The following is a 20626-nucleotide window of genomic DNA, read 5'->3' as shown; positions in this document are numbered from 1 at the left end:
CCTTGCCCCTTTCCCATATAAATGTGGCAATTAGCACAGAAAAATTAGTCAGCTATGCAGTATTTCACCTTAAATAAAGCAGCTCAAGAAATAATACGCCATTTAATTGGTAGTTGACAGCCAGGGAAGAAACAAAGTGTCTCAGTAACATGCTTAAAGAGGGTTTGAAATCCATTGGTAGACCTTGATGGAAGCCTGTCGTTGTCAATGGAGCCCGCAATCCCTAATTGCTCAGTACTGTGCTTTTATTCTCTGTTTTATCAGAGCTCATCTGCTGATCAATGAGGAGTCCCATGGAATAGCACTCTGAATTTCAATGTCAACACAGCAGTACCATGGTAATGATCGAAAATATTTACATATTGCCTCATTGATCGTGGGGTGTTCTTTTCCAACCATCTGGCTACTGGGCACTGATTTTTTTAATTTTGTTTTATTTTTAGGGCTTTAAATAGTTGTCAAGCAGGTCAGTTGAACGTCTTTACAGCTAACATTCAGCATTCCACCTGAAACAGGTTCTCCTGTTATTTTTAACCCAGAACATTAGCAAAAGCATTAATCAATTTCATCCCATCTCAGGGAGGGAGCAAAAAATAATTCTCTTAATGAGGACAAAACCCAGAAAAACAACAAACACCTGCTCCGTGCTTACCAGAATGATGCGCCAATTCAGCTACAAGGTCTCATTTTTAATGTGACTCGAGGGTGTCAACATTTTGACAACAGATGAGTCAAATGGAAATATGTCATTCACTCTGCGCTTGTTGCCAGCCTCGAGATAGAGGAACCCTGTAGGGGCTGCTTTTTCCACCTCCAGATGGAATACCTCATGATAACGGCAACGCTAAGCCCCTGGGCTCTGCAGCGTTCGCCTGTGTTTATACTGCCTTTAGTAACTGCTCAAGTTATCAAAGCCAGGCGGTTCAGGCCAGCTGCTGCCATACAGCCTGCAAGGATAAAGCTTAAACAAGCACCAGTTAGTGTCCTTTGCCTTCCCCCGGCCGAGTCTGTGCACCCAGAGATGCACCCAGCTTGCCCTTGGCTGTCACCGGCAGGTGCGCCAGGCTGGGTACACCTCACCTGGCCATCACCTCTGGCACTCAGCGGGGCCAGAGATACCTGCCTGGGCTACATAAAGCAAGGAACTGCGGTGAGAAACAGGACTGAACCTCAAGAAAATCCAAACGAAAGCACCAAGCACCTCTCCACAAGGTGCTCCGAGCACCAACATCTTGCACTCCCCCAGCACAGCACAAGCAGCTTCAGTTAACTCTTGCCTCGCTGTTCCCAGGTTTCCATGTAAGAATAAATTTTTTAAAAGCTTTGAAAAGCTCACCTGCATGCATTCTTCTAGGAAGCTTAAGAGCAAGTTAAACAAAATACGCAGGAAAGACTGACATCTACAAGTCTGCTGCAAGAGATGTCTGCAGAACTTTCAACAGGAATATTAAAAAAGTGGTTCTCAAACAGCTGAGAAACTGATGTCCAGGGTTTTTTTAGCAGCTCCAAACCTGTTCAAAATCAGAAGCTGACTCTCCTAGCTGCTGGTAACATAAACTTGATTTAAGAAGAACAGGAGGTCTATTAGTCAAATTATACTTGGCCTTTAAACCAGGAATAAAACCACTCTCTCAACACAGTTTAGCTGATGATTTTGGTAACAACGTGGAAGATAAAACAATACCTCTTTTTTTCAGTTCTACTTTTGTAACAAGGAATAAAACACAAGTTCTGTCAGCAAAATGACATACGGACAACAAAAGACAGGGCAGCTCTGACATACCTATCTTTGATAACACAGATACCTCATTAGACAAAACCTCCCTTTTATGCCAAGCTCCTTTTTCTGCTGGGGCAACTGTATGAGGGAGAGGGACAGAAGCAGGACACAAGGCGGCTCTTTCCCCTCCATCCTCTCCACCCAGATGTTTTTGCAGTCATGACGCAGATCCGGCTCTTGACCTAATGAGGTCCACTGAAGGAAAAGCACCTGCGAAACATGGGGAGCAGTTTTCCTTACAGCTTTGCATAAATAGTTATTGCTGTTAGAAACCAGTTTATAAATAACTCTGAAAAGTTTTACTCTCCAGAGCCTTCTCCCCTGCACCCTGACACAACAATGCTGCATTTCCAACACTACTATTTCTGTCAGCAGAGCATCAAGGGGAGATACCAAGGCGCATACCCTCAGCAAAGCAAGTCCAACCATGTCTTGCTCTTCTAAACAAAACGATACATTAAAACTGAGAAGCCAGAGCCACACACAGAAACTACTAAAAAAGTTCAATCCTTCAAGTAGGCTTGTCTTTCCCTCGCAGGAAGGTAGGGTGTTAGATAAATGTGCCTTTTTGAAAAGCCTATTTATAGGCATTAAATGTAAGCAAAAGGCGGCATTAAAAATTATTCCCCAGTCCCAAAACAGACAAAAGACACATTACGTCCGCACCAAACATATTTTTGAGACTATTTGATGGGAGACGTTTACCATCTGTTAAAGTTAAAACCTGGAACAATATTTTACAGTCCAGGTACAGGTTAGACAAATAACAGGTCCCAAGAGTCTGGATAAACAATGCTAAAAAACAAGGGAGAGAAGGAAAACAAAACTAGCTATCTGCTCTTCTCCATCAGCTTGCTTTGGGGAGCAGAAGCCTAAAAGCACCATGCTAGCCCTACTGAAAAAAATAACAGCCTCCCTGGAAACAAGGAAGACAGAGCAAAAGTGGAGACAGAAAACTCTGGGATTTTCACTGTCTCTTTTATCAAATTGTAACCTGCAACTTTTCAGATGTCTGCTACTGGCTTACCCTTACTTAAAACAGGAGCAATCCTCCACCCTTCCTTGTAAAGAGCACTGAAAGTCAGCCACAGAGAGTGCTACTGAGGAGATGAGGATGGCAGAGAAAAAGCGAGCGAGAGGCCTTCCTCCCCCTTCTGTTCTTTTCCACAAAATATCTCAAGAGTTATTTACATACTCGTATCCTGAACTCCCCCTCCAGTTTCACAGTTTGCAGTTAACTCTGTGTTCTGCTGGAGATAACACATGTTTAGCTCTCAGCATGTTTAGGCTAGAACACCCTCTGAACGTAACGCCAGGTCACCAAGCCCACGGAGGGAGGTATTTCCAGATGCAGAGACTGGCTGCAAGATAAGACAGAAATACCAGGCTCCATCTCTCCACCACCCTGAAGAAATCAGCCTACTCAGTGAAGGAGACAACTAAACAGCTTGGCAACGCCTACAAGTGGTGCTCAACCTCAGATCCAGTGAAAAGATGTAAATATTTAGATTTCAATTTCATCTGATACGATAAATATAGAATGTCTATTTCCTTCTTTTTTAAAAAAAATCAACATTAAAATAGGTAAGCGAACCACATAGAGAAAATGATTCTGCAGTGTTTCCACCTTTAGGAGGAGGTTCTTAAAGTTATGGTATTTATCTCGAAACAAATTACAGTCACAAGTGAAGTCACTGCTATTGAGTTGTCTTCTGACGTATATAAAACATAATTACATGTCTATATATAAATACACCCATAAAATTGTTTTGCTGTTCATTCCAAACATCTAGCGGCTGATGGCAGTGCTTTATTTTTTTTACCTCCTAAGAAATGCCCATGGCCCTTCAGGGCTCCCTGTGGAGTGATAACTCTGACTCCAACCCAAATCATCTGAAAAAAGCCCCAGAGCGAGCCACCAAGTCCTGAAGCAGGCTCCTTACAACGAACCCATGCAACACACAGCATCAGCTGCACTGGTTTACCACGGCTGTACTATAAAAACCTGAAGCCCTTCCATAACCTCTTAAAGCACATAATGGAATTAAGGCCCCACTACACATCCAGAGTTAAGTCACGCAAATATCAAACTTCTCTGGAGCTGGAGATAACGCAGCTGCACCCTTGAAGCGCCAACATATTTTGAAGTGCTCAACGCGCTGACGTGATTACACACTCCCACCCTCCGCATCAGTTATTGCACCGTTAAAGCAAAATGCCTTCTCAGGTCACTGCTCCCTGAGTTAAGTCAGCTAGTATGCTTGAATTAGTGTCCCAAAGCTCTGCGATCATTATGCAAGTGCCAGCAAACCACACAAATCAGAGTTAACTTCCCTATCCCTTACAAGAATTGCTGCTGCGATGACTAATTACGAAACTTTTAGCTGTTCATGATTACCTTTCCCAAGTGATCCTAGTTACACTGCAACGATCAGGTGTGCCTTCCCAGCAAACGACCTCTTGTTTCATTACTGGATTGTCTGGACCTCTGCTCCCCCCACCCATGGCGAGATGACAGAACCCGGTGGAAAAACCCTGAGTAGCAATCCCAGTATCTGGTCCCTGACAGGAGAAAGAGCTGTTTAAACAAACAGGGAAGTATGAGTGGCAAATCACTCCTCCTAGTCGCATCAAGGGAGTCTCTCCAACTCACCTAAGCTCAGCTGCCTTCCTGCAGAAGAAAGTTTTAAGATTCTGGCTTACACCGTCACAGCACTCACCAACCTCAGCTGTCCAAACACAACAAAGTCAGGATGGCAAAAGCTGCACAGAGTCCTCGCTATCCAAGATACTCGGTGCTCAGGGGTTGGTTTTTTGTGAAAAAAAAAAACGGAGGTCCACAAGAATGCAGATTTCTGGATGCTGCAGCTCTTCAAATCTGTCTGAGCAAGACGCTCTGGAGGCTGTTTAAAAGCCAGAAGAAAAAAAAAAAAATCGAATTTGGAGTCCTCAAAAGCACTAGCTCAGTAAGAAGCTGAAGATTAGCCTTTGCTGCTGAAGGGTTGTGGGAAGCCCCAGCACTCCTCAGGGTGCCCACACTCCTACCCAGACAGCTGCCTTCTGCCCAGCACATTCCTTACTCAGAAGAGGTGTTTGCTTCCCGATCCTGCCCTCCGTGGCGTTGCAGCTGCAGTCAGAGCGCTGGCATGTGCCCTCCTGCCTGGCAGCAGCCCGGAGGACGCCGGAACAGTGACCCCGACACCTTCACTCCTGAAGTTGGGAGCACCCTGCCAGGGCTGGCGGCTTCGCTGTAGCTTTCCACACCCTTCACTGACCCAAGCTGCATTAAACCACCCAGGATAACCGTATCCTTGTTACCAGCCCTCGCGTATGGAAGCCCACGTGCAGGAGATGCTGTCTGCCCTCTCATTTCCCCTTCTGGATGGTCTTTGGTTGCAAACCAGCACCTCCTTGCTGGGATCTCCTCAGATGTGCCCAAGCTCTCCGGGGCAGGTTTTAGCCCTACGCTTATTTGATTTTTTCCTGCTCTTTCATGGCAAATCATGCAGCTCCCTGCACCCACATGTGTTCAATAACTATTCATCTCTACTTGCCTAAGCAACCTCTTATTTCTTCTCCCCTCTGATCCTGATCCTGTGTCACACACACTCAGGAAGGGTTGCAGGAATGGGAAGCAGCTGTCTCCAGGCAGTGCCATCTCTCAGGAGGTCCCCTGGATCTCCACAGCAACCCCTCAAAAAGAAAGATATCTTCTTCCCAACTGGTTTCTAAGTTCCCCAGTGGGATTTACTGAAGCATTTTGCTGTGAGCTTCTAGGGATATTATTTTTAATTTAAAAAAAAACCAAACCACTATCAAAACAGTCACACTGGCAAAAGCCCATGCCCATGGAAAATACACAAACACGACTGGAGGAGCTCTGCATACTGACTTGGCATCGTGCTGATTAAAAATCCCTGAAGTGACAGAATCTGAGCTAGCCCCATGCTAAATTGTTCTGTTCGTCTTACATTAAGAACATCTAAATACCATTCATTACTTTCTTCGTTTAAAATTTTGTAGGACTCTTGGCATGGACACCACGACTAGAGAAGCCACATTCCCCTTCAGTTCGTCGGTGAGTTCAGACTGACGCCTCTGCCCCAGTACAATGTTGTGGCATTTGGATTTCCTCCAACACCCAGGAAACAAAGTTAAAAATAAAGTGTTTTATTTACTCCCTCCCCCCACATTAATTATTCCATTTCCATTCACACTGAATACTACAGAACATTTGTTTATAAGATGCTTGCAGGCTCAAAATTAAATTTAGACGTATCTTACCAATTTGGGGAGATAAGCAGAAATATTAATTGCATCATACCCTATGTCAGCCAGCTTTAAGATTAAATTAGAAGGCATCTTCACCATTTAGAGAAATTGGCTATTAAGAAAACCATGGGGTTTAGATGTTGCTTTTTCCTTCTAAGAAAAATGAAAATAAAGAGCAGACCGACATCAATGCCTGTTCCTCCCCTCTCCTCGAAATGAGGTATGTGTCTTGAATGAGAGAAAGCCTCAAAGAAAAATGTGAAAAAAACGTTTCTCAATGGATCATGCTGGTCCTAGAACAGGACATTACCATGAATATGCATGAATGGCATGAGTCAAGCTACACTCAGGAATAAGCATCAGCTTTCACTTGCCATTTTCTGAAGCCTTGCAGTCAGACTGCCAAGACAGCAACTGAATAACAAGGTTTTTATATGAATGCAGGGGGTAGATTAATGCTGTTTTGGACTAACTGGAGGAACCATCTTCAATTCAGCTTGCCTGAAGGATGTGCTGCTTCTCTATTTGGCCAACTCATAAAAGCAGTAACAAACAATGAATAAAAAGAGACTATGTGTTTAAATTCAAAACCACTGAGCACCACTGTCAGTTGTAAGTTTTGATAATTTCTATGGGAAGAAAAAGAAAAAAAATCAGGACAAGGTCTTTGCAAACTGGTTGCTGTCAACTAAAATGAGAAGTTAGATAAAACTCCCACATGCCAGATGGTAGATCACAATAAATGCTCAGGCTGTTAGATGCACAACAAGCGACAAACGCATTGAAATACACCATTAAAAGCAAACCCAAAATAGAAAGGATATTTTAATAAGAAGTTATTGTTTGAGGGAAAGATCCTCATTAAGCTCATCAGAATCGGAAACCGTACATGGAGGGTTTCTTACTTTCCTCACCACCTCACATAAGCATGAGGAACAATGAACAATTTTAGCAGAATTATGTTAGGCTAAGGGCTACTGTCAGTGAGAGCCTTGGAGTTCACTATTTAGACATCACAACTCTTTCTGCCAAGTTACTTAAAAAAATATTGTTAAAGGATACCAGGGAATTGTTTACTCAAACCACTACTGTTTCCTCAACACAGATGCAAGAAAAAGTTATATTAAGAAGATAAACAGCTGCTACTGTATGCTGTTTAAATGGCAACAAAAGCATCTAAGGGCCATAAAGGGAATAGTGAGGGAATTAAAAAGCATTTTTATGCATGAAGATGGCTAACATCCGTACATTCATTAAAGTGGTATCAACCATGCTTTTAATTAAAAGTTAGTGACAGAAACTTAAATATGATTAATGAAACCTAGCAGCCTACCACAAGTCTGCTCTATCAAAAGCAAGAAGCACAGCAAGCTGCGTTTCCAGCCCTTGCTTGTTCCATTTCTCTTTCCTCCTCAGAGATGCTGCCACAATCAGAACACGTTGTGAGGACCATGCAGCAACATTCCCGTGAAAAACAGCAAGCCAGAACAAGCCTGCAGCCGTGCTTTCATGCTTGGCCATTCTTTATTTTGTATACCCCGAGGAGACACTGCAATTACTGAGCAGCCTGGGGGCCAAGATGACAAGCTGGTTACCTGTCAGCAAAACCGGCTATATGGCAATCTATCGTCTGTCGTGGGCACGAGGTCTGCCAGAGGCTGGGGAAAAGGCTGCCCTACAAACAGCAGTCTCCTGTTCAACAGTGGAAAAAAATCACTCAGAAGCTAGTGCCGAACTCTGCAACGCAGTCAGTCTTCTTGTATTACTCGGGAGCACAACGCAGTCGTGACAAAAATAAACTAAGCGATAAAAATACAGCACGAGCAAAAAGATGTGGGCACGGGGAGGGAATTAGTACGCAAGAGGAAGATAAGGAGTCTTACAGGCCACAGACATTTCAACACACAATCAAACCGCCTGCTATTTAAGTCCTGATGCATGTGAAAACTAATCTATTGCTGTTGTCCCGTCAAACTGCTGTCACGTACCAAGCTAAGCGCGCGCAGATTATGCCTTCAAAGACATTTTCTGGCACCGTGTTTCCCCCTTAGCTGCTTCCAGACACACGGAGCGCACAGAAGATGGAAGCCCTCACCTCGCAGCAGGTACTAACACAGGAAGAAACTTTTTTTTTTTTTTTTTTTCATTCCAACCACCCAATTTAAGTCAACTTTGCCTCAGTCGTGGCGTTTTAACAGAAAACGGGGCTGCATGGCATGTCAGAGCACCGAGGGACTCCCCGCTGCGGCTCGGCCAAGGACGCCCCAGTACCGGGGACGCTGCTCTGTGCCTGCAGCTCTTCAGAGGAGCTCGGGGGCTGGGGAGGGGGCGAAGGGAGCGACTGAACCTACAGCTGCAGCACAAAAAGCTGAAGTTGTTCGTGCCGCGGCCCGCCGGGCCCCTTCCCTCAGGGGGCGCGGAGGCCAGAAGAGCCCCGAGGCCCAGCAGGGAGGGCCCCCCGCAGCCCATCGCGCAGCTCAGGAGCGGGCACTCTGCTCTCTACAACGGGAAAAATTCCTCCCTCTTGCCCCGCCGAGGGGCGGCGCAGCCCCAGGAGCGCGGCCGACGGGCTCGCTGACCGCAGGGGGTCTCCAGCCCCGCCGGCACACGACGTTCCGCCCCAGCCGCTGCTCCTGTGAGGCGGCTGTCTCGCCCCCCTTGCCCTCCCCTGGGCCTTCGCCCCCTCCTCAGGGCCGGGCCGCTCCGAGGGGCTGGCAGGCCCCCGCCCTCCCCCGACAGCGCCGGGCTGGCCGGGGCTCAGGCCGGAGGGATGCGGCGGGCGGGCCGGGGGCGCTCCCCGCGCAGGGTCCTTCACAGACGGCGCCCCACGGCCCCGCCGCGGCCTCCGGCCCCGCCGGCCCAGCGCGCTCCCTCTGCCGCCAGGGAACGGCGGGGCCGGCCCGGCTGTCAAACGCCGGCGCCCGCACCCCGGGCGGAGGGGGAAGGCGGCAGCTGCCTCCCACCCGCCAGCGCCGGCAGAGAAAGGAATAACGGGGGGGCGGTGACCCAGCCGAGCCCCGTTAGCGCACCGGCGGGGAGCGCTGCGGCGAGGAGGCGCCCGCCGCTGTTCTGCGTGCGGCACCGGGGGCTGAGGCAGCGGCGCTGCCATAGCTGCAGCGCGCGGCCCCACACACCGGCTCCTCCGTTCGGGAAACTTTTCCAGGCGCCGCTCCCCGCCGGCCGCGGGCAGGGGGACACCGCGCGGCCCCACTCAGGCCCCGCCGCACCGGCCGGGCACCCGCCCGCAGGGGCCGCTCCTCCCCCGCAGCCCGCCCAGACCCCCGGGGCAGGCTGCAGCCGCCCCGCCGGCCCCGGCCTTACCCCGCACCCCCCCGGCCCCGGCCGTTCCCTTCCCCGCCGAGGCACGGCCCGGGGAGCCGCCGCGTTCCCGGGGCCCGCCCCGCCGCCCCCCGCGCGTCCCCCCGCCACGCACCGGCTGCTCCCGGCGCGGCGGCCGCGGCCCGGGCGGCTGGTGCTGGCGCTGACGCTGCCTACGGGGCGCTGCCTGCCGACATGCCCGCGCTGCGCTGGCATAATCCCCGCGCCGCTGGGCCGGGCGCAGGCGGCTCCTCGCCCGCCGGCTCTGCCGCGGCGCGGGCACGGCGGAGGCGGGGGGAGGCGAGGCGGGCGGGCGGGCCGCCGCAGCTCCGCGCTGCGGGGGGGCGGGGGCGGCGAGGAGCCCCGGCGCCGGCGCTGCCCCTGCCCTGCCGGCCGTGCTCGCCCCGCTAAGCCGTGCCCGCGGCCGCGGAGCCGCCACTTCCTTCCCCGCGCCGGGCCGGCGCTGCCGCACGGCGGGCGGGCGGAGGGGGGGGGAGGGGCGCCGCCTGCCGGCCGCGCCGGGGGCCGGGACTGCGCCGGGGGCCCGGGACCGCCCCGCTGTGCCCAGCCGGGTGGTGCAGCCGTGGGGCGCACCCGGGGGGGCTCTTACCGCCTCCCTCCGCCGCTCCTGCCGACTGCCTGCCCCGCGGCACGGAGCCCAGCTGCCGCGGTGATGGGCGCCGGCCCAAGCCCCTGCCCCCAGCCTGGAGCAGCGCTGGGTGCTCCTGCAACTTCACTCTCTGCAAAGCCCGGGGTGGGGTGGGGACAGCACGGAAGGTTTAGCAGTTATTTTATGCAGAAACCTCGGGAAAAAAAACAGCAATAAAATTTGCTGTTCCCTCTTAACCATCTGTCACTCTCCTGCCGTTTTCTTTTTTAAGGATGCATCGCCCCGCGGCTTCTGTTCTGCTCTGCAAACACACACCGCCACCAGCAACCAGCCCCTTGTTACGGCCCGGTGGTTCCAGTTCTGTGTCCTCACTCTCGAGGGCTCCCCTGCACCTCCCCGAGCCCTGCTCCCGCTTCTGCTCCTTTCCAGGTCCCAGCCCCAGTACACCTGTTCATTCTGTACAGTTCCTTCGAGAGACAAAGCTCCAAGCGCCAGGCAGATTATACTTAGAAGCTATCCATGGTACAAAGAGACACCATTTTTTTTTATTATCATTATTTGGTTTTTAGAGATGTGGACAAATTACCTTTCCCAAAAGTTAAATCTGAGAGCTGAATGTTTCGTAAGGTTTAGAGTCAGAGAGAAAACTATGCATGGGAGTGCCTTGCAAGGGCAGCCAGAACCAGAACAAAGCCTGGGGCTCCAGGCAGAACCCAGCAGATCTGGAAAGGCGATAAATGATAAATGCCTGCCTAGCTGAGAGGTGTCAGGTGCAAGAATGCAAGAGGAAGATGATTAAAACCCTCCTCAGAGAACACATCGCCTTCTGGTTCTCTGCAAGTCCTTAGTTGTGCCCCACTACAGAACACGGCAATTTGCTCGTGTTAAGGGGAAGAATTTTGCAAGGGATTAAAACAAACAAGCAAACAAAAAGACAGCATCCAGCCAAGTGCACAGCAAACGCTGTCACGTTTCCACAGTCAACATGTGCGCAGTGTGCCCCACTTTTTGATGCTTCAGGTCTGATTTTCAGAAGCACCGAGTGTTCAGGCCTCCCACTGATTTAATCTGGAACTGCAGATTCTCTGCCCCTCTGAAGAATCAGGCCAAAGGCAGCACACTGAACAGGTCACCCCAAGTCAGACGGTTCTTTGAAAAGGTTGTCCTAGAAGTTTACAAAGAGCAACACTTACTTCTCACCCCCCACCCCCCCTTCAGCGTTTGAATAGAACCGAAATAAATAGCCTAAAGAGCTCCAACAGATGGAGGAGGGCTTTTGATTATAAAATAAATTCTGACTCACAATTTAGTTCTCTGGATGTAAAAAAAAAAAAAAAGTATATGAATAGTGCTGGAAAGAATGGAGCAGAGATAAAGGGAGGTTATACAGAAAAGCAGCGAAATAGCTGAACTGATTTACCTACTCCTTTCTAACGTCTGTCAGGAAAATTCAGTTTGGTTTTGCTGTAGTGCTGATGAAAGAAAACAAGACCACTAGTGGACTCATGAAATTTTCCTGTGATAGATTCCCTGGAAAAATCCTGCTGACTGAACAGTATTTTTGAAGAATATTTTTAAATTGGACCATTAACAACTTAAAGTGGCGGGAAAACTTCTTCAGCTAAATAGCAGAGCTGCACAGGGAAGTCAAGATTCTTTTTTTCCTCCCTCAATCCCTTCTAAGTACAAAGTACAAGTAAAAATATGGGATACCATCAAAACTGTACATCTATTCCTGTAGCCTGGAAACACGTTCGAACAAGTTATCTCCAAGCATTCAGGCCCAATTTCTACCTTTTAATGTAAAGGGGAAAAAATGAGTTACTAACATCCTCGACTTTTCCCCAACTCTGATCTTCTATTAAAAGAACCCACAGGGCAGAAGTGGCTGCAAAAAATACATTTTTTTCAAAAAGACTGTGCAGGGGTATAGTTCTTCATCAAGTATCTTAAAACACAGCGCTCTAATTTTAGAATCAGACCTTCACAAGCTTCCTTTACGACAGCTATTCTGGCCTTATAATCACGTCATTGGTGGCTAAACATCTTGAACAAGGACAGAATTTGAAACACACAATATGATTAAAACCTACATTATCGCTGATGTAATATCCCAGAACCTATTATTGGTCTTGGGCAGGAGGAAAAAAATCTAATTAAACATTTATTTAATATTAAAATACAAACTAAAATATCAATGTCAGACAGGAATTCAGCAATATGCCAACCAGCAAATACGTATTTTTCACCAAGAAAAATGCATGTATGTTCACAAATATAGCTTGGATTTGATCTGGAAATGTATATGACCATAACACTGGCATGGCACAAAACCCAGTCTGGAAAATTAAAACAGTAACTTCGGTTAAGTAGTTACAGTCCTGCAGTGTCAGCTGGAGTCGAGTCGCTCACCGGGAGGCAGAATGGCTGCTGTCAGTCTCATGAATCCTGGTACCCCTGGTATTAAAACACTACTCACTGTGACTGTTGGGAGACATCAAATAATTTAGAGCAATATTTTCCTAACACAGCCAGCAGCACCCAAACCAGCAACACACATACCAATTTGCAGCCAGCCAGCCATAATGCAAGTATTGCTCACTGTTGTGTCACGATGAAAAATATCCACGTTCTAAGGTTTAAATTAAAAGGATTTACCGTACAACAGTAGTTATTTTTAACACAGGTAATTCATGTTGCTTTTTGTACTAAAGTTCAAAATTTCCTATTGGCTAATATTTACATCATACCATAAATATTTATAAAACTGTGAGGAAAACGAAGTGCAAAAAAGGGTAACACTATCATTTTCTGAAAACAAGCTGCCTTTTAGTTTCTTACTCTTATTATAAATTCAGTATCACTATTTAAAAATAATTAATATTTCTAAAAATATTACAATACAGGATAAACATCGATTTCTCAAGTGTAACAAAAATATGTTCAAAATATAGGCGGCTGTTTGAAGTACAAAATATTGCTGTTTGTAAAGGGTAACACAGCTGTAAAACTACTATTGAGGGTTTATAAAAATACAAAACAATTTGCATTTACTGAGTGCATAATTACATATTAGTGCAAAAAAGAAAAAGAAAGAAAAAGCATATCTGCATTCAAGAGAGAATTGTCAAAGATTTGCAGAGGTACGTAAAACATGAAATCTTTTCAGAGTCATACGTATTGATCCTAAATCTCTATTAATCCTCTCCAAGCGATCTTCCAGGGCTTCCTAAAAGAAACAGTTAAAGAAAAGAAATTCAGAAATGGAAAACCATAAAGGATTTAATAACATGCAACAAAACCCAATGATCCTCCTAGAATGAAGAAACTACTGCTACTGCTACATTCAATTGGAATCCTTTTTGATGCGTCACTAGCATTGTGTTACCACCCAAACCCTAGAATCAGACATCCAAACTTTTCGTATTATTTTTATGTATGTGTGTGTATTTGTGGGTTGTTGGCTTTTTTTAAAACAGTTTCAGGTACTTTGGGGTTTTTCCCCATGAGATAAACTTGAGAAGAATTAGGACAGGCTGGTAATTAGGGAGAGACATTTAGGAAACAGCTGATCACCGCAGTAAGTGGCAGTATGGATTTACTGGGATGCACTTTTACTTTCAAAATGATAAACTGATAACAAGCCCTGGGATTACAATTTAGGGAACACTGTAGTTGGAGTCCTCATAGAGACCTCTACAACTTTGAGACGCTTGTTTTTTATTGAAACAGTCTGTAAAGTTTTCCAAAGAAGGTACTCTCCTGTATTTCACCTACACTACTTATTTTTGCCTACTTATTTTCTTCTTTATACTTTCAAGCAGACAAAAACCAACCAATGAACCAAAACCTAAACTTTGCACTTTCTTCTACAGCAGAACATCCTCCCTACAGCTTCAGGATCTATGCCATAGTCACTGCATTTTCTTAACATATTGCCTTTATCTACCTCTTGCAGTGATTTGGAAATATGCATGCCGTGTACAAAAAGTAGAAGATATACACTGCGCAGTACATACATATATATGTATACAGACACCAACTTTTTCTTTATACGAAATGTTTGCAAGACTAATTATTCTTTTCTGAATCATTTGCATACAAATTATCCAGACTTACACTCTGACTTACTATGTAAAAGGTGTGTTTGTAATTTACTGCATTAGAAGGTAAGTGGGAAGTTACTGCAATTTAAGTCTAGAGAACATCTTTCACAGAGATTCAAAATTCAGCCATATTCTGGAACAATTCTCAGTGGTATGGAAAAACTCTCATACCAATTGTACTTAGTATATAGCAAAACTTTAATCTACACTATATAGTCTCAAATTGTGGAAGAACAACTTAAGAGAACAGTCATATGTAGAAGCTTTTTCACCTGATTTAATCTTGCTTGCAAGGTCATTCTTCCACCAGAACAAGGTATTCGACTCAATGCAGCCTCAATCTAATAACAGAAAATAACTTCAGCTGTAAATGATGGTTTCAAGAGGCAAAATAAGCCTTCCTAACTCATCTTACAGAAAGAGAGGCGAGGTATACAGATTACAGAGACACATCTAGTCTTGTTGGTAAACACTAATTTACGTTACCATCATACTGTGCCACAAAAACTGATACAAAAGTTAACATTCGTAGGCAAACCTTCCCAAGGGTCATTTTGAAGAGAGCACTCCCACTTGCCAGAATGAAGTAGGGACAGAAAAGGACTGGAGTATGGGAAGTAGAGCAGGGAATGATAATGGCACATTCCTAGAGGAATACGAGAAACTGCGCATGAATTTCAGCCACACATTCCATAGGTATACAGCTACATCCCTCATCTCTCATACAACAATTATGTTTCACCACAACTTTAAAAAAAAAATAATCTTTGCCTGTTGCTTTTCTTGAGTCAGCTCATCAAAAAGCCTCTCTGTTTCAGCCAGAGTCTTAATCCTTGGTGTGTATTTGAAGTCTCCCTCACAAGGTGATAGCACTGGCTCGTATTTCTGTGCTACGTTCCTCTCGTCCCAAGCTGTTGTTTCCTTCATTCCAGTATTGACGGATTCAGCACAAGAGCTGTGTCTGACACCCGAATGCTGCCTTCCTATCAAACAAAATGGGGGTCTTTTTATTTGTTTTGTAGTTGTCTGTGAAATTATTGCATAAGACAGAAAAAGAAACCACTAAGAAGAAAAGCAGCATGGTTTTGGAGGTGTATCAGCTGTGACAGTGACTAGCAAAGCCTCACTAGCTTGCCTTAGAGCAAACTTCCCAGAAGAATGCAAGACATTTGTACAGGTCATCTTTCAAGTGATCTTTGTAATACAGCATATTTTTTGGTTAACAAACAGATAACTGTACTGTGCTAATTAGGAATTACTTTTACTGGTTTCTAAACATCAGCTGTCATGAAAACACTAGTCTAAATAAATGCATTAATAAAAACAAAAGCAGAACATTGTGACAAGGATTACAAAAGTGAGAAAATATTTAGTTCAATCAATCATTTAAAAAACTCTGAAACAAATGGCTTTATTATACTTAGTCTTTGCTATCTGTAATGCAATGTTTAGCAACAGAATTTTATTAGTATGACTGAGTATGTCCATCTTAATATGGACCCTGCTAAGATATGCATTGCGTAACTGAGTTAAGCATAGGAAAACATATTGGCCTTCTTTCTCAATTTAATTATTTTTGTTGTTCCATTGTCTTTGTGCACACACACATATACATAAAAATAAAACGCTGCATGAATGGTATTTCTCAGTCTACAGGAATAAGACAAGATACAGAGGACTTTTTAAAAAGTTGGACTTCATAGAGTAAAGGGTCAGCTTTCTATTTCAGCAGGTGCTACCAATGTGGAAGAAATCACGGTTAAAAAAATAATGAAGAAGAGTTTTCCCCCCCATTGACAGATTACCTTCTACATCATCTAGCGAGAGAAACTGGAGCCTTTTTCTTGTATTATTGTGCTGTAAAGTAGATGCAGGCCCAGTTTCCAGATCATCCAGAAGTATATCAAACCTACAAGGCAAGAAGCACACAACTACTTGCTAGAAAGCATGTATCAAACAATTTTCTACTTTTTCACCTTTTGGTTAAATAAACAACTTTTTTTATAAAACAGTTTCTATCCCACAGGTGTTGTGGTTCTCATTGCTGCTCATAGTCCCGTACCCCAATATACTCCTATTTGCATACACCAAAATACCTCATTTGTGTGACTTTCTTCCCAAACACACCGAGTTCCTATGTTGTCATCCTCAAGAACCATCAAAGTGGTGCTAGACATTTCTTCTTCCTCATGCATGTGTCCTACACTTTAATCTTGCAACTAAGTCTTTTCTCAAACTCTACAAGCCTTGCCAAGCCAAGATCTCTACAGAAACCATAGCATCTAGTACACTTAGCAGAAAGTTGTTTGTGTCTTTTTTTAACATGCTTGTAGGTGCCATGGCAGGTACGGAGATACTACTTTCAACTTTTATTTACTCTCCTGATAAGCAGCATGTAGATCTGGACTTACTCCACAGAACAATGCTTCTATAATTTCTTTGTCACTAATCAATGCTGTGTTTAAAAAAAAAAATTAGCATTCACCAAGATGAGATGCTGGGTTTACTAAAGACGGGAGATCATTCTAGATTTTTCTTGCCAGATTTAAAAAAGTAAAACCTGGCTTTATATTCAGAAATCTTGACATGACTCATTTTCCAGGACTTTTAATCAACAAGAAACGGCAGCATTAAGCCTGCATAAACTGCTGTTACACTAATGAGCAGAATGCAATTGTATTCACAAGACTCATACCTTGTCACCGTGTTTTCATTTCTGCTAAGCAAATGGCTAAATCCAGGAGAGAGGTTTTCTTTTGGAGATCGTTTTGGGCTGTATGTCACAGACACTGGTGCCAACATTATCTCTCTTCTTGCTGCAGAAGACAAAGTTTGTTTCACTACCTAAAGCTTCTCCCAGTGCAGTATCTCCCACTCACGTGATCAGATGCTTACATCTCAAAAGAATGCTTTTTCAAAGCTGTCTACGTGTTTATTTAAAGTAGATGAATAGTGCATCGTGACACAGAAAAAGGAAAATAAACTTAGAACTTTAACTTTTTTATGATTATAGATAAGCTTTTTTTTTTCCCCAGACTGTTAGAATAATGCAGAAATCCTATCTTTATTTTTCTTTCTTCTAGAGCAGCTTTTCATTACTTGCTTCTACATTTTGAGTAACACAAACCAAACTTCAGAAAAGCACTGACTTGGAGTATTTGACTTCCTGTTGGAAGGAGGAAGGGACGATGACCTCTGGCCAGAAGGGGAGTTGTACCGTTTTGGTCTGTGTTGGTCTTTACCTTTCTCCGGGGATCGGTTAGCAACTAAAGAAGTTTCAACAAACCCAACAGTTTGACGTCGATTTGATGTTTCTAATAAAAAAAAAATAAATATTATATTAATAATATAATAGCCAACATGTGGATATAATATCCAAATCAAATTTCAATCTTTTTCAGTACAAGTACTCACAAATATTCTCCTGTAGTGAGCTTTTACTGCACAAAGACTGCACTTAGTCTGCCTCACATCAACATATTTGCTGTTCTGCTCAAGTCTTGCTTCCTGCTTATCATAGTCACGAAAGTTTTAACTCATGAAAAAGGATGCTTTGCAGCGTGTGTGGGAGCAATGATTTAATAAACACCAATTTAATAAAGAGAAAGTGGAAAGCAGGACAAAAGCATCTTTTGGGAAGGAGGCTGGAGTACCTGCCTGAACCAAGAGCACAGGCGCTTAAGAAAGACTCAGAGTTTTCTAATTACAAGGCTTTCTAAATAAATGTTGTTACAACAGCTCAGCACAGTCCTACAGTACTTGTGCCAGCTTTCTTGGTAATGCTCTGATACACCACCATGAGAACAAAACTGAAATGGATGTACAACTAATCAGAGCTTTATTAGACCTCCAGTAACTGTTTATAAATACTGAGATATTCTTAGAGAAAGGACATTAGCTACCCTGTAGCTTGAGACCTAACAGCAACCTTTACATTCCCTCTATTTTAAACAAGTCACTTAGCTGTATAATTTTGAATTTTCTTAGGAAAACTCCAGAAGTTTGCATGCTAAAATTGTTTTTTATCCCATCACTCAAGCCTGATGGACTTTAATGCCAAGATTAACAAATCCAAGAGGCATGCAAACAAAGGAAAGACAGTAAAGACAAGCTGAGGAATATAAAAATAAAATTTACTAGCTGATGCGTCTTCTTTTTCTGTCTGTGTACCCCAATCTTTAAATGCTTTCCCTTCTTCAAGTTCTTTGAAGGCTTTTATAATTGGTGCTTCTGACACATCATTTTCTTTCTTTTCTGTTGTGTTTGTTGAAGAGTCTTCTTGTGAGGAATCTTTTTCAGGAGGAGAATGGTACCTTAAAGAACGTGAGGTGGTGGAAGGAAAAAAAGGATCAAAGGGGTTTTTTTTTTACTTTATTTCATATACGCAAAGAGCAGCTGAATAAACAAAAACCTGGAGAAATTTCATTTGAGATTTACAGCTATCAAACTGAGAATTTTAAGGGTGTTTTTTAATTTCAGCCAAGAACCTGAGGATTGCCTTATAGCCAATTCAAGAATCCGAAGCTGAACAGCGTGAGTTAAATTTGGTGACCTGACATGTACTTAGAACCGAATACATCCTGACAGAGGCTTTAGAAACTTCTGAGTAAAGCAGCAAACTACTAAATTATACCCTAAATTACACCTGGAGCTTCACACTGGTAGAAAGCGCTGCAGCCAACCGCTACAACAGCTCCCATCCAATGTAACACAGCAGACTCTGCCCAAACTCAAGAGTAGAATTGGACACAAACACAGAGAGTATAAAGACAGCAGCTCAAGATGCAGCTGAAGCTTTCTGGTATTTCAAGGAAGGTGCTGCAGGCTGTTGCTGCTTATTTCATACCAAGTCAGTGAAGGAAGAAAGTTGTTTTGTTTTTAAGGAATTGTATAGCATCTACAACATGGAGATAGTTTTTTTAGAACTCTTATTTCACAAGTACAAAATCCAGAAATATGAATCTAGTCCATTCTGGATAAAACTCTTTTTAGAAGTGTTTGACTTTACATAATAGTAGATACTGAAGGAAACTAACTCACCTAGAGGGAATATAGGTTCCTTCTAGTCTGTTATCTTTGGGGCTTTCCGGGACTTCCAAAGGCTGGCCAGTGAAGATCGAATACTCCGCTCCTGGTATCAACCACTTTCGCCTGCTGACATCAGGAGTTGCCAACTTGCTGTGGGAACAAAAAACTTCACTATTATGAAAAGCTTTGGATTTTTTTCTTTTTTTTAATTAATTTAGGAAAAAAATTAAGAAAATCCAGCTACTTATTCTAGTTAAACAGAAACACTAACAAGTACACAATAAACTTGTAAATACTGTGGAAAAAAATAACTGCTTTTTAGAACACGTTTTTAAAGTAAAAATCAAATATTTTAAAAAAACCAAACCAAAATTATATATGTTGAGCTTCCAGTCTAAATTATGCAATATGCTCAGAATGCAGGACTCCAGGAAGATCATCTTGTATTTAATGCTGATTACTCAGACCAAGGTCTGAGTAACAAGTAATTCTCAACCAATTAAACAAGAATATTTTGGTGTAGATTACCCCAATAGTTCAGAGCATCTCACCCCAGCTTTCCTTTTGAAACCACTTATTACAGAAATAAAAAATAAAAACCAAAAAACACAAACAAGAAAAGTCACCGCTGACGACCTGGAAGTGATAAATATTAACTAATAAGCATCAATGAGTGTACTATTATCTTGAAATAAAAAAAAAAAAGTAATTTTTATACACAAGAAAGTAGATGATAATTAGGAAAAAAACAGGTTTTGTTTACACAAGCTATGAACCGTAACTACTTTTCTGTTAATCTATCCTGCTGTGCATTCAATTGGAATGAGCTTGCCTTGAGCTTTTGAGATCCGTTAGGGAGAGATTAACTTCCCAATCCATACTGGCTCCTACATCCTCCTCCCTGATGAACATGGCCTGCCATGTTCAGGTCTTGCTTTTTTCTATCCATTGTTGAGGGATCTTGTTCATAAATATTAAAAATGGCTCTCAACAGAAATCCATTGCTGTAATATATCAATACATCTTACCTGCATCTTCACAATCATAAAAATATCAGATCCCCCCCAAAATATTACTGTTCAATACATACATGGACATCCACAAAACAAGTTACATTATCATTTTGGGCTTCACAGCATCAGTGCTGAACTGGGAGACACAAAAGAAGCCTTGGCTAAGTAATAAAAAACAAAGAGGGGAACAAAGCTTTTTAGGTCTTTGAACATTTTAAAAAAATCTATTAAAAAACATCCCACAGGCCAACTTTAATTTCCTTCACATAAATTCACAATTCAAACTAGAGCATGCATTCCAACTGAACTTCCACCCTGCTCTCAGGATACCTGTACAAACTATATTTAGAAATATAAAAAGTAGTAACCAGCCTTTCCAATCCATGACAGAGACACAAAGAAAATCTCCCATGCCTACTTGGGACTATTAGATTTTATTCCCAAGATCTTTGTCAAGTATGGGAATCCTTATTCAGCTGAGCAATTGAGACCCATCAAA

At 43.8% G+C, this 20626-nt stretch overlaps 2 protein-coding genes and 1 long non-coding RNA gene across 24 annotated transcripts in view; 1 reads left to right on the top strand and 2 right to left on the bottom strand.

Moving 5' to 3' along the window:
* The window catches only part of PITPNM2 (phosphatidylinositol transfer protein membrane associated 2), a 140840-nt gene extending 130999 nt beyond the window's left edge, over window positions 1–9841 (bottom strand). For 4 of the 13 annotated variants that reach the window (XM_037375382.1, XM_037375379.1, XM_037375380.1 and 1 more), the window contains exon 1: window positions 9486–9838. The gene's annotated coding sequence lies outside the window, so the exon portion shown is untranslated. Of the gene's footprint in view, window positions 1–9485 lie in introns of all 13 variants that reach the window. The other 9 variants (XM_037375385.1, XM_037375383.1, XM_037375381.1 and 6 more) reach the window with 5 other exon arrangements.
* LOC119142450 lies at window positions 6810–11606 on the top strand. The gene is made up of 2 exons (XR_005102276.1): window positions 6810–8157; window positions 10252–11606. It is a non-coding gene; the product is annotated as an uncharacterized LOC119142450 (long non-coding RNA).
* Window positions 11607–12131: 525 nt separating this feature from the next.
* The window catches only part of MPHOSPH9 (M-phase phosphoprotein 9), a 31672-nt gene continuing 23177 nt past the window's right edge, over window positions 12132–20626 (bottom strand). For 8 of the 10 annotated variants that reach the window (XM_037375389.1, XM_037375396.1, XM_037375391.1 and 5 more), the window contains 8 exons: window positions 19127–19264; window positions 18224–18399; window positions 17236–17400; window positions 16782–16902; window positions 15892–15995; window positions 14858–15069; window positions 14359–14427; window positions 12132–13209 (listed from right to left, as the gene is read on the bottom strand). In XM_037375389.1, the coding sequence (XP_037231286.1) occupies window positions 13108–13209; window positions 14359–14427; window positions 14858–15069; window positions 15892–15995; window positions 16782–16902; window positions 17236–17400; window positions 18224–18399; window positions 19127–19264 (1087 nt within the window). In that variant the 3' untranslated portion in view covers window positions 12132–13107. The remainder of the gene's footprint in view (window positions 13210–14358; window positions 14428–14857; window positions 15070–15891; window positions 15996–16781; window positions 16903–17235; window positions 17401–18223; window positions 18400–19126; window positions 19265–20626) is intronic. The other 2 variants (XM_037375395.1, XM_037375397.1) reach the window with 2 other exon arrangements.

Source organism: Falco rusticolus, chromosome 1 (assembly GCF_015220075.1).
Source record: "Falco rusticolus isolate bFalRus1 chromosome 1, bFalRus1.pri, whole genome shotgun sequence".
Classification (NCBI taxonomy): Eukaryota; Metazoa; Chordata; class Aves; order Falconiformes; family Falconidae; genus Falco; species Falco rusticolus.
The sequence above is the reverse complement of the archived record's forward strand: the minus strand, read 5'-3'. Positions and strand labels throughout refer to the sequence as shown.